This window comes from Cyprinus carpio, chromosome B1, assembly GCF_018340385.1.
Source record: "Cyprinus carpio isolate SPL01 chromosome B1, ASM1834038v1, whole genome shotgun sequence".
In the NCBI taxonomy this organism is placed as follows: domain Eukaryota; kingdom Metazoa; phylum Chordata; class Actinopteri; order Cypriniformes; family Cyprinidae; genus Cyprinus; species Cyprinus carpio.
In genome coordinates this window covers 38,973,466-38,988,488 of record NC_056597.1, presented here as the reverse complement: position 1 = coordinate 38,988,488, position 15,023 = coordinate 38,973,466, and the positions used below count along the sequence as shown (strand labels likewise).

Here is a 15,023-nt window from a genome sequence, read left to right as displayed (position 1 = left end):
GATAACAGATCCATTTTTTTCTTTAGATAACTAAAAAGCAGTGCTGCTGGAGTGGCGCTCTCCGCCTGGGCTTTACCTCTAAGGACCCATCTCGAATCAATCCCGACAGCCTGCCCAAATATGCCTGCCCTGACCTGGTATCCCAGAGCGGATTCTGGGCCAAGGCTCTGCCAGAAGAGTTTGCAAACGAAGGAAACCTCATTTCCTTCTGGGTGGATAAGAAGGGGAGAGTATTTTACCGAATCAACGATTCCAGCCCCATGCTGTTCTTCAGTGGCGTTCGGACCACAGAGCCACTGTGGGCCCTCATCGATGTCTATGGTCTGACCAGAGGAGTGCAACTGCTGGGTGAGAAAAATAACTGTCTGCATACAGCCATTCATGCCAAGTCTAAATGTTCTGCTCTAACAGACTGTAAAACGAAATACTGAAGTAGTGTTTTTTTAATGCTAGTTTGATTTTTAAATGGGAAAAACTCAATCAATGATAATTTACATAAGATTTTTACAATTTACCAAGATTTTTTCTAAAACATTTTTCGAAGAATGGTGAAAATTAGACAATCTTTTTTTGAACAAATCCTTCAGACCAGTTTCGTGAACTAGGGTGCATTTCCTCCAATTAGGTAATGTGCTAATGCTTAAAAACTTTTATTTTTACTGTTTATGTAAGTGTATGATCAAGAATAGCTCTTGCTCCAAACACATAGTAAATCAGAGAGCTTAAGCTTGAAGGCAGTGGTCTAGATGTATTGCTGTATATAATCACAGTCAACATTGTCATGAGCAGAACATACCATACGCCACGCTTTGATATACTGCCAAGTCTTTGTGCATGGAAGGGGGGTTTGGCAGTAAGAGGCGAGACATTCACATCTCACACGCATACATGCAGCAGGCTTTAATGCTGTCATCCCCCAGGGTTAATTATAGAACCAGGTCACATACACCAGAGATAGCTCCATTTATCCTAATTGAGCTCTGTGGCAATTGACGGCAGCCTCTCTGTCTGCTATCTGTCCACTGTGTGGGATGTGTTTCGTTACGTGTGCGAGTAACTTTATCTGTACCTTTGTCTCACGAAGGACAGTGTTGACATGCACTGCTGAACCTATGTTCTTCGATGGTCTACTGCCATGCTGAAACCAAAGAATGTGTGTGTGTGTGTGTGTGTAACCCGTTTCAGACTGCATGCAAAAGCAGTATGTATTTATTTCACCGCCTATCGTACCAGTATTAACACTGTGTACATAAGCAGTAAGTGTGAGCTCTGAAAGTGCACAATAAATTTATCAGCACAATTTTTTGTAACATAAACTATGAACAAACATTAAAAAGCAAACTAGTCATCCGTCATTTGAAACGCGCGTGTATGCACTCTTTTCACCTCCCAGCAGTACGTCACATTTTCTCTTCTTAGAAGGGTTTGTTAGTTTGCATAGAGCCTACGGAGAAAGATCAAAAGAGCTCTTCCTGTATTTCCATCAAACGTTGCTCCTGGAGTGCTGATGTCAGAACTGAAACAGTCACATCTGAGTCTCAATTTCCTGTGGGCTGACATGAAATGCCTTTATTTACAGGGCGTGGGAAGCAAGAACTTGCCTGAGGAATCGAAAACTTACCCTATGTATTATTTACTTTATTAATACGCTGTTTTGGTCTTGTTAAAAAACACACACACACAAAAAAAAAATATAGAATGAATAAATAAAAAAAGATTTAGTCTTTGTTTTAGGTTGCTTTTGTCGGTAATGATGCCTTTCGAAATAATTAATTCATTCTGGCTGATGTTAATGTAATTAACAAATGAACAAATTGCAATAACTTAACAAATAACAAAAAACCATTAACATTGGGATACATTGTGATGCTCTTGAGAGTGAACTTGACCTTCAGCCACCACGTCCCAGTTAAAAGTGGCTCCCAGCAGTGTTTCAAGAAGGGGTAGGCCTACACAATCAAATGCAAACGCAAAATCGGGTCTAGAACGCCCACTTTTCTCGAAGGATGAAAATCCCAATGGATAAAAGTCCTGACCTACATTTTTCTTGTTGAATATAATTTCTCACTCAGAAATGTCGCATTAGAGATGAAAAACAGGTTGTGAATGCAGTTTCATTTTAATCTTAAAGAAATGCTTTCCTGTTTTTCTCAATTCATGTGCTAGATAAATACAGCTTTGATTAGGGATGGAAAAACTGGTCTAAATTGGTGGTACCATTTGTAAACCATTAACAGAATGAGGTTTGAAGATGAATTTGAACGCTCTATGGCCCATTTGTACAGATGCCATAAATTGTTCTTTGTAATTCTAGCCCTTCTTATCTTGTGAAACTGTGTTTTGAGTGCCTCAGGCTTTAATTTATGATGAAATTTTATCATGCACCTGTGAGTTCGAAACACACACACATACAAATGATTAAACTGTACACAATAACAAACGCACACACCCACACTAACGACACAGCTTTCACTAATGATTGAGATCATTTCAGGTACCAGCATACCATGCTATTTATGCTGGTGTGTATGAGAATGCTTCGCTGAAACTTAAACTTGCCTGAAGTTGATGCTACGGTTGCCAGACATGCATTTCAGGATAGTAGTATGTGATTGATAGCACTATGATAAATTCATGATTTAACACACACATACAGTTTAAAGAAAACAAATAGTGAAATAATTAGACTATGATAAATTCATGATTTATCATAGTCTTGAGAAATGGTTCAAATACAGTTTGGAGAACACACACAGTGTGTGTAAGGGTATTAATTACTAGCCTATTTAGAAATTCAAACCAGCTTTGTTAAATTATTTTTTTTCTATGGTCAAAAAGTATATTTTGTCATGTGTGTATGTATATATATATATATATATATATAGATAGATATAGGGAAACATGTTTAAATGCAATTCCATTTTGTGATACTAGTAGTTGGCAGGGGGTTTAGGGAAACATGTTTAAATGCAATTCCATTTTGTGATACTAGTAGTGCAGAAATTACACGTTTCACCTTTAAAAGAAGGATTTTGAAGACATTTTAAAATAAGCAGTGACACTGACATACTGTCTCCTGGCTTCTGAATGGTGCTAAAATTCTTTCCATCACTAATAAAACTATGACTGGGAAAAATATAGCCATAAGCAGTAAATCAGCCTCCTGCATGTAAATACCCATTCCTTCCTTAGAGGCAACACTCACTCACTGTGATCTTCTGTCTGTCCAACTTCCCTTTCTCCTGTAATATCCGCTCCTCAACACTCTTTATCGCTCCTGCAGCTAGGAGGTGATACCACGATGATCCTGCGGGCTTCGTTCTAGTATGATTAGAGTCTGGCTGGACCTTGAACCTTGCTAGTGTGGTGTAGTTTTCAGGGTTCTAGAATGTATTGGTGAAATGAAATCGTCCCTTGAGGCATTTGGAAATGCAGTGAAGCTGGAATCTTGTTTAATAAATAACCCAGCCCTCAGTAACCCTCTGCTGAAACACTGGCCAGGCTAAATGCAGTAAAAGCTGGTGGACCAACTTATTGGGAAGCACCAATTTACAAAAAAAAAAAAAAAAAAAATAAATAATAATAATTGTCTATGTAATATTAGTAGAATATTACATAGAAGTGATTAACAAGACCAAAGTCAGAAGAGCCCACAGTGGACTAAATCTAGTACTGAGTACAATGAAGATTTTACAGACTACATACTTCATACTGTGTGTCAGCCATCTTTATCTTATGACTCAGACAGACTTTATGGCTCGTGTTGGGGGTTTTCATGGTACATTTCATGCCTTTAACTTCGAGGCTTTGTGCTTCCAGTGTCCAAGCAATGTTGTCAAAGAAATCCCTCTCTTAATGCACATCCAGAGCAGCTCCTAATGGGATTTCAAATAGCTTGTCAAACATCTGGTCTTTGTAGCAAGAGCATAGTGTCTGGTTTCTCTAGCATTACATAGGCTTAACTGGACCCTTGTGGTGCTAAATGTAATTTGGCTACAAGAACAGCTAACTACAGTCTTAATGGAATTCTATGAATGGAGTTCTAAGTTTACAAATATGTCTGTATACATTGTGTTCATAAATTTTGATTTAATATTGAAAGTGGAAAAATTATAAAACTGCGTTTTTCATTTCATGTTCAGGGGTAGAAAAAAGATAAGCAGGGCTTTCTCCTGTTATGAATGAAAGCAGCATACATGGACCACTTCTACCGTATAATATTTGTTAAGAAATATGCAGATTATACAGATTTTCTTGATTTATTTGATTGACGTGCAAGTTTGACTTGGCTGCGGAGGGTCATTCCAGGCTAATAAACCTAATTGAAAGTCCCCCGCTGAAAGCATAATCCTCCAAAAGTAATATCTTAAATATGGACTATTTAACCAATTCAGCCAGAAAGAGTGAATAAGTGAGACTGATGGGTTGTTTCTGTGCTAGCTCACATAATGGGTATTAACAGAAGTAATTGCATTTGTTTGGCTGGCCAACTGCTTTGGGGTGGAACAAATTAAAGAAATTAGAACAACAGATGTTATACCATTTGGCTATTTGACAGTATTTCATGTTTTGAGTACAAAGGATGAAAAAAAATGAGAAGAAATGCTTGTCAAGAGGTCAGATTCTGTTTTTAAGAGCTCGAACCATCACAGGAAGTTCTGGGAAGAGTGCTCAAGGTGGCGGGAAAGTGTAGCGTGACCCCTTCCAAGACAGAACACCTTCCGTTTCCTGCTGTTAAGTGTCCTTGTATCCCTTCTCCAAACTTAGAACCCCCTTTTCCTTCATTTTGCTCGCGCCAAGGCCTCGGGACATCCAAACATGGACAGTGCTGCTGAGATAAAGTGTGGCTGTCTTATATATAGGCAGAGCTCTTCAGGGCCTCTTTGAGGGAGTTATGGGCAAACATCAGTTTATAGACTGCTAGATAAACATCCACATATTTAGGACTACACAGACCTTCTCATGTTTCTTGGGTTCAGATTCATAGTGCAAAATTTCAGTATGTCTCCAATCATCTAGGTTAAAATTAATAAGTGGTACAGATGAAAAAGCCTCGGACTGTGAATGCTGTTGGGGAAAACAAGTAACTGATCAAAACAACATGGAAGATAATAACATAATGGGTTTATAATCCATAGCCTTTTTACTTTTTGTGGCTTGAAGTGGTTAGTGTGATTTCCAAGATCCCCAAAAAATTAGATCAAATATTATCACGTATTTCTTCAGAATTAGCTTCACCAATGAATCGTTCACAATAAGACCAAGAATGTGTATTATAAAAGTAAAATGGGTCAATTTGCATTCCGTGTTGACTTCATCCTTGACATGAGGCACGGAAACCATAGTTGGCCTGCTTAAAATTTGAATATGATCCACACAGAGGGTCTTTTGTGGCTTTCTGAGTGTACTTGGCTGTGTACGTGTGTGTTTCTGAGAGAGAAAGTGAGAAATGACCTCAGGGAAGGAGGTTTGCGACCCAGAGATCATTTGTCAGTGGGTCCACGTGTTGCCTGTTTGGCCATTATTCCAAACAAAGAGACCCAACAGCCAAGCATGGTATAGAGCCAACAGGCTGCACTGAAACCTCTCCTGTCTCCCCCTACTGTTTCCCTCAAACACACACTTACATGTACCATATGCATCAGCATCACACTGCCCTGCAGGGCCCCACACTCTCTTCCCAGTTTTTTTGTCCACATTGAACGTCTGACAAACTGGGATACAACCTTGAGATTTGTAAGACAGAACTAAAACTTTCCTTTCATTAAAATGGAAAAATGATATACACAAAAAGAGACATAGTTACTTGTATAGTAGTAGATCAAACAGCAAAAAGGGGAAATGAAAAATCAGTAAGAACAACCTTGTACAGTGCCTCGAAGTAAAACAAAAGCAAAGAACGTGCACTTCCATTTTTGGGCATTTCAGTCCTATCCAGGCTCTTTCTGCCTGAACCAAGAACCGCTTTTGTTTATCAGAAACCTCATCTGCTTATTTTCCACTGCCTTTTGTGTTTAGCCCAACAGGTGCTGGAGCCTGGTGCTAAATAAAAAAAAAAAAAGGACAATCAAATTGGGTGTTTGCTTTTGGTCAGTGCAGCTGCGTCCCATCACTAAGGATTCATGTCTTCTTTTTTATAGAGATTTATAGTTTCAAAGAGATTAGAATCTGGTCTCAGCCAGTCATATTGCAGAATAGCCAGGACTTGTGTGAAAAGCTGCCAATAAGACAAAGGAAATGTGAGGATTGGCAGCGAAGCAGGTGCAGGGCAATTAGAGGGGCAGCAGCTGCCACCGGTCACAGACATCTTGGCATGAACGCTCTCTTGTTTTTGCCCCTCCCTTGGTTTTTCCCATCTCCTTTCCTTTAAACTTTCCACTCCAAGCGTGCATTTAATGTCCATGCTCTCTCAGAGTGGCCCAGCGAGTCCATTGAGTAATTAGCACTCACTTGTTCGCCAAAATATCAAACAGAAACTTTAGGCAAACCTTCAGGCGTTCTAACACCTTTTTTTTTTAAGAGTCTGTTGACGAATGGTCAAAGCAGACAGATTTAAGTCAGCTTTATCAGACATCCTGTCATGACTGACAAAGACAATTTGTGTCTCAGCTATATAAAAACTGCAATGACCACTAGACTCAAGAGTAGACTCACTAGACTCCAATAGACTGTTATGTGTTTCTGCAAACTCCCGTTATTTGATACTAATTGTCTGTTCGAATCCCTGTGTGAATGTCATCTTTGAAGACATTTAAGAGAACTGAAAAGGGTTTGACTTTGTTTATTTATTCATCCTGACAACATTCAAACTACTGTAAGCTATTGTATAATCGAAACCATTCAAGTCACATATTTTAGCAAATATGAATATCCATCCCAAACAATGCATGTGTAAATGTAGACGTTGTCACTGTAGAACTGATCTCATGCCTTGTCAACCATTAGTTTCCCAGTCCATGGTGCTTCCCCCTTTTTTCTGTTATGTGATTTATCCAGAGAGAAGCATCATGTCTGTTCAAACTAGACTTAGGCTTGCGTCAGTGCCTCCAGGTGTAGGGCAGTGTGGGACACTGAAGCTTGGATTAATCCTATTTGCAGCATGGCTTTACTCTAATGAGCCTGATCTAAGAGACACACTCCAGCCAGACGTCCTGTGGTGATGTCATTACCTGCTTCTCTGCCCAATCCAACTGGGTGGGTTCAGCTGTGTGTCCATTTTAACTGTGTCAGTTCATCCAAAACGAAAAATTCTGTCATTATTTACTCACCCTCATGTTGATCCCAAACACTATGAAAGATGTTTTGATGAATGTGCATGCTGGTCCTGGAGCTCAACAGTTCACATTTTGGATGTCTCTCTCATCTGACACAACAATTTCCGATCTTTAAGTCATTACAAACGAGCTGATCAGTTGAATCGGGTGTGTTTTATAAAGGGAGACATACAAAATGTGCAGAGTTGGGGGTACTCCAGGACCAGAATTGGAAACCACTTTGAAGCTAGCCATTAATAATGGATAAACAATGGATAAGCTGGGCGTGGATTGAAAAAAAGGCAACTTAAAAGCCTTTCATCAGTCAGCAACACCAATACCTTTTTGTGGCAAGTTTGAATATGTGCGATTAACAATACAGTTTGAAAGCTATGGCTGAAGGCAAGGAACTTGACAGCACCTGATCATATACTTTTGTTAAATGATAAAAAGCAATGTGAACATTCTTCAAAATGCATCTCTTTAGAAGAAAGGAAGCTGGTTTGGATCGACATAAAGAAAAGTAAATCCTTTTCATTTTAGTTACTGGGTGAATTGTTCTTTTTAAATTCTCAGAAGCCACCAGAAAGAAATTTGTTTTTTTATTTGCAACTAGAATTTTTGGGTGGAACATGATGCTGCTCCTATTATGTCTTCATTATCTCCTGTGACTTTTCTTCTTGCCTATAAATGACTGTAACAAGTTTAAATTCATCTTCATCTTGCCTTTAATAATTTTGTAGTTGTCTTAGAGTTAGTGCCCTTGGGCCATCCCCACGCTCTCCTTAGGAGTGTTTAATATTTTGCTAATTAGCACAGACTGCCACACAAGACACTTTGAAGCTCTTAGAAAATGTTTTTAAAGGATCAATAAGGAAAATTAAGTCCTTATGTTCAGACACTGATTTGCAGTTCAGAGCACCTTATGCAGCAGGCAGGGTTTTTGTAGGCAACACTTTACAAAAATAAACTTTGTGTTAATGTAAGAGCTAATATGAAAGGATGATGTACATTACTTTTAGAGTATATATTTATATATAAATTTCTACATATACAAATTCATTTTTAACATTTTAACATTTCATATTTAGTTATATTAGATCAGTGGTTCCCAATCCTGGTCCTGGAGAACCCCCAACACTGCACATTTTAGATGTCTCCCTATTCAAACACACCTGATTCAACTCATCAGCTCATTAGTGAAGACTCCAAGTCCTCAAATGTGTGTGCCAGATAAGAGAGACACCAAAAACGTGCATTGTTGGGGGCTCTCCAGGACCAGGATTGGGAACCACTGTATTAGATAATTACCTCAGTTAAAAAATAGTGCACATAGTTTTAACAAAGTTAACATAATTGCAAAGCTTTGCCAATGGAGATCTACAGCATCTGTTGTGATACATGCACATGCATTTAAGTTTCAACCTTGTTCAAGACCAAGACAAATAGGGTTAAGAAAGGTTTAGCAGCCTTATTTACATGTCCAAAATATTAATTCACTTAACCTTTTTTTATTTACACTTGCTGTACTATGCAAGTATTTCAATGCTTTAGTGATAAGTGTAATCCTAATTCTAATCCTTTGTTGACTCTTATTCTGAAGGATAGAAAGAAAAACAGTTGTGTCAGATATTACTTCATTCTGTTTGCACAGTAGCTTTGCGTATTATTAGGGAATAAGTCATTTGCTGACCTGTTCGCCTTGTATTTTAAGGATTAATCTCTAAGCATACCATCTTGCGTCCTTCATCCTGGTTGAAATGTGTTACATCCTTATAGAACTAAATATAGAGGGTTGGAGAACTGCTTTTTCTCTTTCGCTGTTGTTTGCTGAGCCACTCACACATACTGTAATGGGTCTAAGAGGGTTTATCTGAAATGAGAGCTAATCAACAGTCTCTGCGGGTCATTGTCGATATATAGAGACAGACACAGGAAGAGAAAGAGAGGCCGAAGGAGAGAGAGGCCCTCTGGAGGTAAAGCCTCTCACTTTCCTTTTATCTCCATCTATCACACTTCTTGACCTCCACCTTCTTTTTTATCTTCTGGTCATTTCCTTCTCTGTGTAACACTCTCTTCTCTCTCTTTCAAACCAACACTGATGTGAGTATGCTAATGCAAAGCAACTTACAGAGTCATTTATTCACAATAAATTTTGTAAACAAATATTGCACAGGGTCGATATCAAAATATTTAAACATCCATCCATCTATTCTCCAAACCTCTTATCTTAAATATGTGAAATTTTTTTTATGGATAGAAAACCTTTTTATGTGGATTTATATATATATATATATATATATATCTGATGCAGATGTTTAAGCTAAGAATGCAAAATCCATTTTACTGGGTAGGTTAAATAATGTTCTCCTTCTCTTTAAAAAATATCAACGGTGTGGCTCTTAGGAGGAATGGCTAATTTTAACAAGCTAATTAGCACTGGCAGGCTACTTTTAGTGCTAATATTTTTGTCTGGGGTCTGACTGTCTTCAAATGCACAGATGAGGTCTAAATACAGGGCACACTCCAGTGGGGCTATCAGTTACAAAAGGAGGAACGACAGTCTTCAGTTTGTTTGAGTGCTGAGCTACGATAAACTAAGTTAGCCTACCTCTAAACTACTGTAATATGCTATTTTAGGCTACTAGGAGAGGGGTATTAAATTTGGCGTCCACAAAACACTTCGCTAGCGAAGCATTTCATTCATATTTTGCACTATTTTTGGCAGACGGGCGAGGAGCCGTGGGTATGTTGTGCTTATAGTACTATGCTAGCCTACTATTACATTACTGTAAAGTTCTATTCATGGCAGCCAATAAGTAACTGGTATAAATGGTAAAGAATGTAAAGAGACACTCCCTAGCAGCAATTTTGGAAACAGCTTTAGCTCATGTAAAATAGTAATGCGTTACATGTATGCTAGCTGTCTTGAACTCACTTTTATTGTTTGCGTATTGTACTGATCCATAGATGTGAACAGTAACTAGGACTCAAGTTAGATTTCTGAATTTGTTTTTTATGTTTGTTGAACGAATAGCCTCTGTAGCATGTACATTTTTGATAGTAAAAGACTTGTACTGTATCTCTATGCTTCTGAAAAAAAAAGAGCATAAAAAAGAGCAAACCATCATAAAGTGGTCTAGTTTTTCTCACAGCCTGGTCAAGCTGATGTTTAGCTGGTCTCCTAGGTTTGCCAGTTTACAAATGCCTGAAAACCAATAATAACAACAGAAAAGAAAAAAAAAACATATCCTGGTTAGGTATGTTTTGAAGCATGGCAGCTGGTTTAAGCTGGTCCTTAGTTGGTCATGAGCTGGTTTAAGCTGGTCCTGAGCAGGAGTTAACTGCTTAGGACCAGCAGATGACCAGTTTAAACCAGCTCATGACCAACTAAAACCAGCTGCCATGCTTCAAAACATACCTAACCAGCATATGCTGGTTTATTTAACAGGGAACCCTCTAAAACAGTTGAGCCAGGGCCCACTTCGGGGCCTCTGCAAAAAAAAAAATTTTTTTTTCAGCATTGCATAATTAGTGTTAGACATTTAAATCTGCAGGGCTGATTAACCCCCCAGTTGTTGTTTATCATCTAAGATCAACCACTGAATAAAATCATACTGTGTAATACAAAATGCTAATCTGACAACTGATAGCTAACTTTATATACCACCTCTGTCCCACAGACAGTGAAGTCGTCCCTCCAGACCTTCTTCATCCACGATCCTTCACCACAGTACGTGGATCCACCTCGTTACGACGTGAAGCAGACACCTCCCGCCTGTCTGTCAGTCTTTGCGATCTTAACCTGCAACAAGATGATGCCAGACTTCGGCTCCCTCCTGCCCCCGTCGCCTGTCCCATTCCTCAAAATTCCATGAACTCCCAGCAGTCATCACTGCTTCCTCACACCTTGGAATGTGACCTGCGTTTCCACCAGCTCCGAGGTGCCCACATCAAAACCCTTAACGAACAGACCGTGACCCGATCCGAACACAACCGTGAAGAACGCACGCTGGTCTTCACAGATCGCCCACTGCGAATTGGCGAAACCATATTCATCAAAGTCATTAAGTCCAGCCCTGCTCGATCTGGATCCCTCTCATATGGTGTGACGTCGTGTGACCCAGCAGTGCTTCGCCCTAGTGACCTCCCTTACAATCCTGAGGCACTGGTGGACCGTAAGGAATTCTGGGCGGTTTGCAGGGTGCCTTCTGCTTTGCAGAGTGGCGATATCCTGGGTTTCCTGGTCACACAGGAAGGGGAAGTCATTCTGAGTCATAATGGCAACAATGTGGGGATGCAGGTGTGTGTAGACAACTCACGACCACTCTGGATGTTCTTTGGACTGCATGGTGCTGTCACGCAGCTAAGGATTCTAGGTAAGCATGCCAAATCTATAGTACTGCATTACATTATCTAGGTGTGTTAGTCCACTTTGGGTATTCTTAGACTAGCAGTTTAGTTCAAAACAGGGAACGATTCACATTAAAAACTGATCATCTGAAAGTTGTCATGAACTAGAGACTCCCTGTAGGAATTCGGTTGCACTAAAACTGTGGTGCATTCAACTAGTTCAAGTGTGGAACGTGGGTAAATGAAGGAGGAATGTGTTAGTCATTTACATATGCCACACTTCCTGCTGCCAGAAGGTGGCATTATGAGTATACAGTAACTGATTATTGGCCTTTAGATGTGTTCAGGCCAGGACTGACTTTGGGGCAGATTAGACATTGCATCTTTGAGTTACAACTAGGGTTGTCAAAAGTACAGACTTCAGTACCATTTGGTACTAAAATTTTAAAAACCTCCATTTCCTGCTAACATTTGAGCACTGTTGAGCGAATTCTTGAATACCGCTGATTGGCCATTGTATTCACGCGCTCAACAGATATGACTGTAATTGGCTACTATGATCATCACTTCACACTCTTCACCAAGCGCTCACACAGAAGCACATGAGAGCGTTTGAAATCCATGTCTATCAGCGGATCCCTAATATTTCTGCACATAGACGGATCCGCTGACAGACACCTTTTTCAAATGGCTTTTGTGTGAACGCTCGTTGAAAAGCATGAAGCGATGATCATTGTAGCCAGTCACAGTAATATCTGTTGACACATTGGTCAATCAGTGGTGTTCAAGAATCCGCTCAACAGCACTCAAATGTTAGCAGAAAATGGACATTTTTAAAATTTCAGTACCGGTTGACAACACTAGTTACAACAACTTCTGGTTTTATGGATTTAATAGCATGCTTTAACACTTATCTAAGTGTTTCTAGCATGGTTTAGCATGTTTATAGCATGTTTGGGACTTAATGACATATTTTAATATGTTGCAGGGAGTGCATTACAGTATAAAACATGCCATTTCCTGTTGCAAGCAGGTGGCGCTATTACTGTAACTGAATAGTGGCATGTGCATGTCGTCTGGCCAGGACTCTTAAGAAACCTGTGAAGTTTAGGGCCGATTGAACATTGTATCCCTGAGTTGCAACAGCTTCCTCATTCTGAAACCCAGATGTAAATTTTCACCACTTCCGATGTGCAAAATTTTATGAGTTTTGGAGCATGTTTAGGCCCTCAAAAATGCATTTATTTCAGATGAGGAGAAGAAAAAGATATAACCCCTAAGATATACAAAGTATGTAAAGAACTTTAAAACCCTGTGCTGTTGCTATTGTTGGTATCAACAGATTCATTTCAAAACTTTGTTCATTTGATTTTAATCACTTGAATTTTGTTAATACCACAAATACAGGCACATTACAGTAACCTTTCAGAACAGCAGACAGTGCTCCAGGTCTTACCCACGCACCTGCGACTGACACGCTCCCAGTAAAGTTTGAACTCAACAAAGTATGTGCACACAAAAACATACACAGCTAAAAACAGGAAGTATAACAGGAGTTTGTGTGGGTGGTCTCTGACCTCTGTTAGCTTTCTATGCACTCTCCAAGATGTCGATGTCACTAGAAGTACAGTACATTCCCCTCCCTCCACCAACGCACTCACCCCATCTCATTAGCATGCCGTGAAGGAAAGGAAATGAGAAAGTGAAGAGGAGAGTGGGCGATTCACACTTCATTTGAGAACATTCATTTGAGAACATTTCTCTCGTTTACATCTCTTCTCTCTATTTCTTATTCCTATTTCCCCTCTTAGCATAATGTTTTTGTTCTTTCAAGATTCAAGGTTTAAAATGTCATTGTAATAACACTTTACTTGTTAGAAAATGGTCTCATTGTGCTCATTCAACAGTAACGGGATGGGGAATGTACAATGAAGTCATGACAAATGAGGAAACCTGAAAGAAATACCAAAGCTTGCAAAATAATTAAGTTTTATGTAAGCTTAGGCTTTAGGTTTTGGTTCTAGGTAAATGATTCTAATTAATATAACAATATTAATCAATATATTATTACTAATCTGAAAGTGGATTACCATTTTAAATCACAAAATAACTTGCGAAAAAAGAGAGACAGCATAATGATACTAAAGATGTAAAAGTTGTAACTGTGTTGCCATAGACAATGGTTGATCAGGAAAATCCATGATTGATGCCATGATTGATCAGGAGAATCAAGTATTCCAGAGAGCTGTGTAATAAAGATAGCCACCAGAAAGACTAATCATAATTCAAAATGGAAATAAATCCAAGTAAGAAGACTGAATCGCAATTCAGCATGCAAATATTGAATGTTGGTATGCATACAGTGACTGTCGGTTAGATTTTATCGCCCTGCATCCAATTTAATTAAATCTAGTTGTAATAAATGAAATGCACAAACACATTCATGTAATAGACACAATACAAACACTTCCTTCTTGATGGTACAGTGACGGTAACAGAGACTATATGATTGGTGTAAAGACAGAGACTGTACATATGAAATATACATCAGTGTCAATGTTCACTTGTTCAAATAGTGTGAATATTTGAAACTGACTAAGTGTGATATTTACTTACTGTAAGTACTATTCAATTTTATGTAACAAATCGCTTAAACACTGAATGCAGTGCACTGCCCCTATTAGCCACCAGTAATTTCAGTTCGAGACCCCTAATGTTGGACATTATGTGAAGACATGCAGCTCACACCTTTACTAAAGCATAAACAGAATTATTTGACAGATGCACAATGTGACTGTTTATGCCATGCAAACTGGTATAGTCAGTACCCCTTTGGTGTTCAAGATACTGAAAAGCCTTTCTGCTATGTTTGCACATAGTGCTCATTTTACACATGACAAAAGGCTTTACGGAGGCCTTACTTTCTCTAATAGGTTTTTTGAAGTCTTTCCCGGGTGGAGGTTAGAGAGACTTAACTGTTCATGTGTCCCTGTTAATCTAGTAGAGATGCTCTTGAAGAGGCCTGGCCCTTGTGATCCAGGGCCAGTTGCTGAGGCCTAGAGAAGGGGATTTATGATATGTCTATGTGTGGAATGACAAAAAGGTGGAATGGCATTTTTAGACTCACAAAGGATCATGCTCAGTGGACCCCACCCCATATATAACCCCTCACCCTGTCTCCATCTTAATAAAGGATCACGCTGTAGGACTAACATACTGTGTGCAAACGTGAACACAAATGTAAATCAAACCACTGACGGACCTAAAACAAGACCTTGGGGAATCCCACTGACTCCCATCTAATATTGTCATAGACCTCATCTAGAGTAAATGCACACTACACACACATATAGACTAACCTCAGAGGATCATATATTCATGGGTTTTAGGTCAGGTTAGTTTCAGTTCAGCCAATTC

At 39.2% G+C, this 15,023-nt stretch overlaps 1 protein-coding gene across 2 annotated transcripts in view; it reads left to right on the top strand.

Moving 5' to 3' along the window:
- LOC122136001 (E3 ubiquitin-protein ligase NEURL1-like) overlaps window positions 1–15,023 on the top strand; it is a 56,575-nt gene that overhangs the window by 35,742 nt on the left and 5,810 nt on the right. For both annotated transcript variants that reach the window (XM_042717445.1, XM_042717446.1), the window contains exons 3-4: window positions 27–348; window positions 10,937–11,632. In XM_042717445.1, the coding sequence (XP_042573379.1) occupies window positions 27–348; window positions 10,937–11,632 (1,018 nt within the window). The remainder of the gene's footprint in view (window positions 1–26; window positions 349–10,936; window positions 11,633–15,023) is intronic.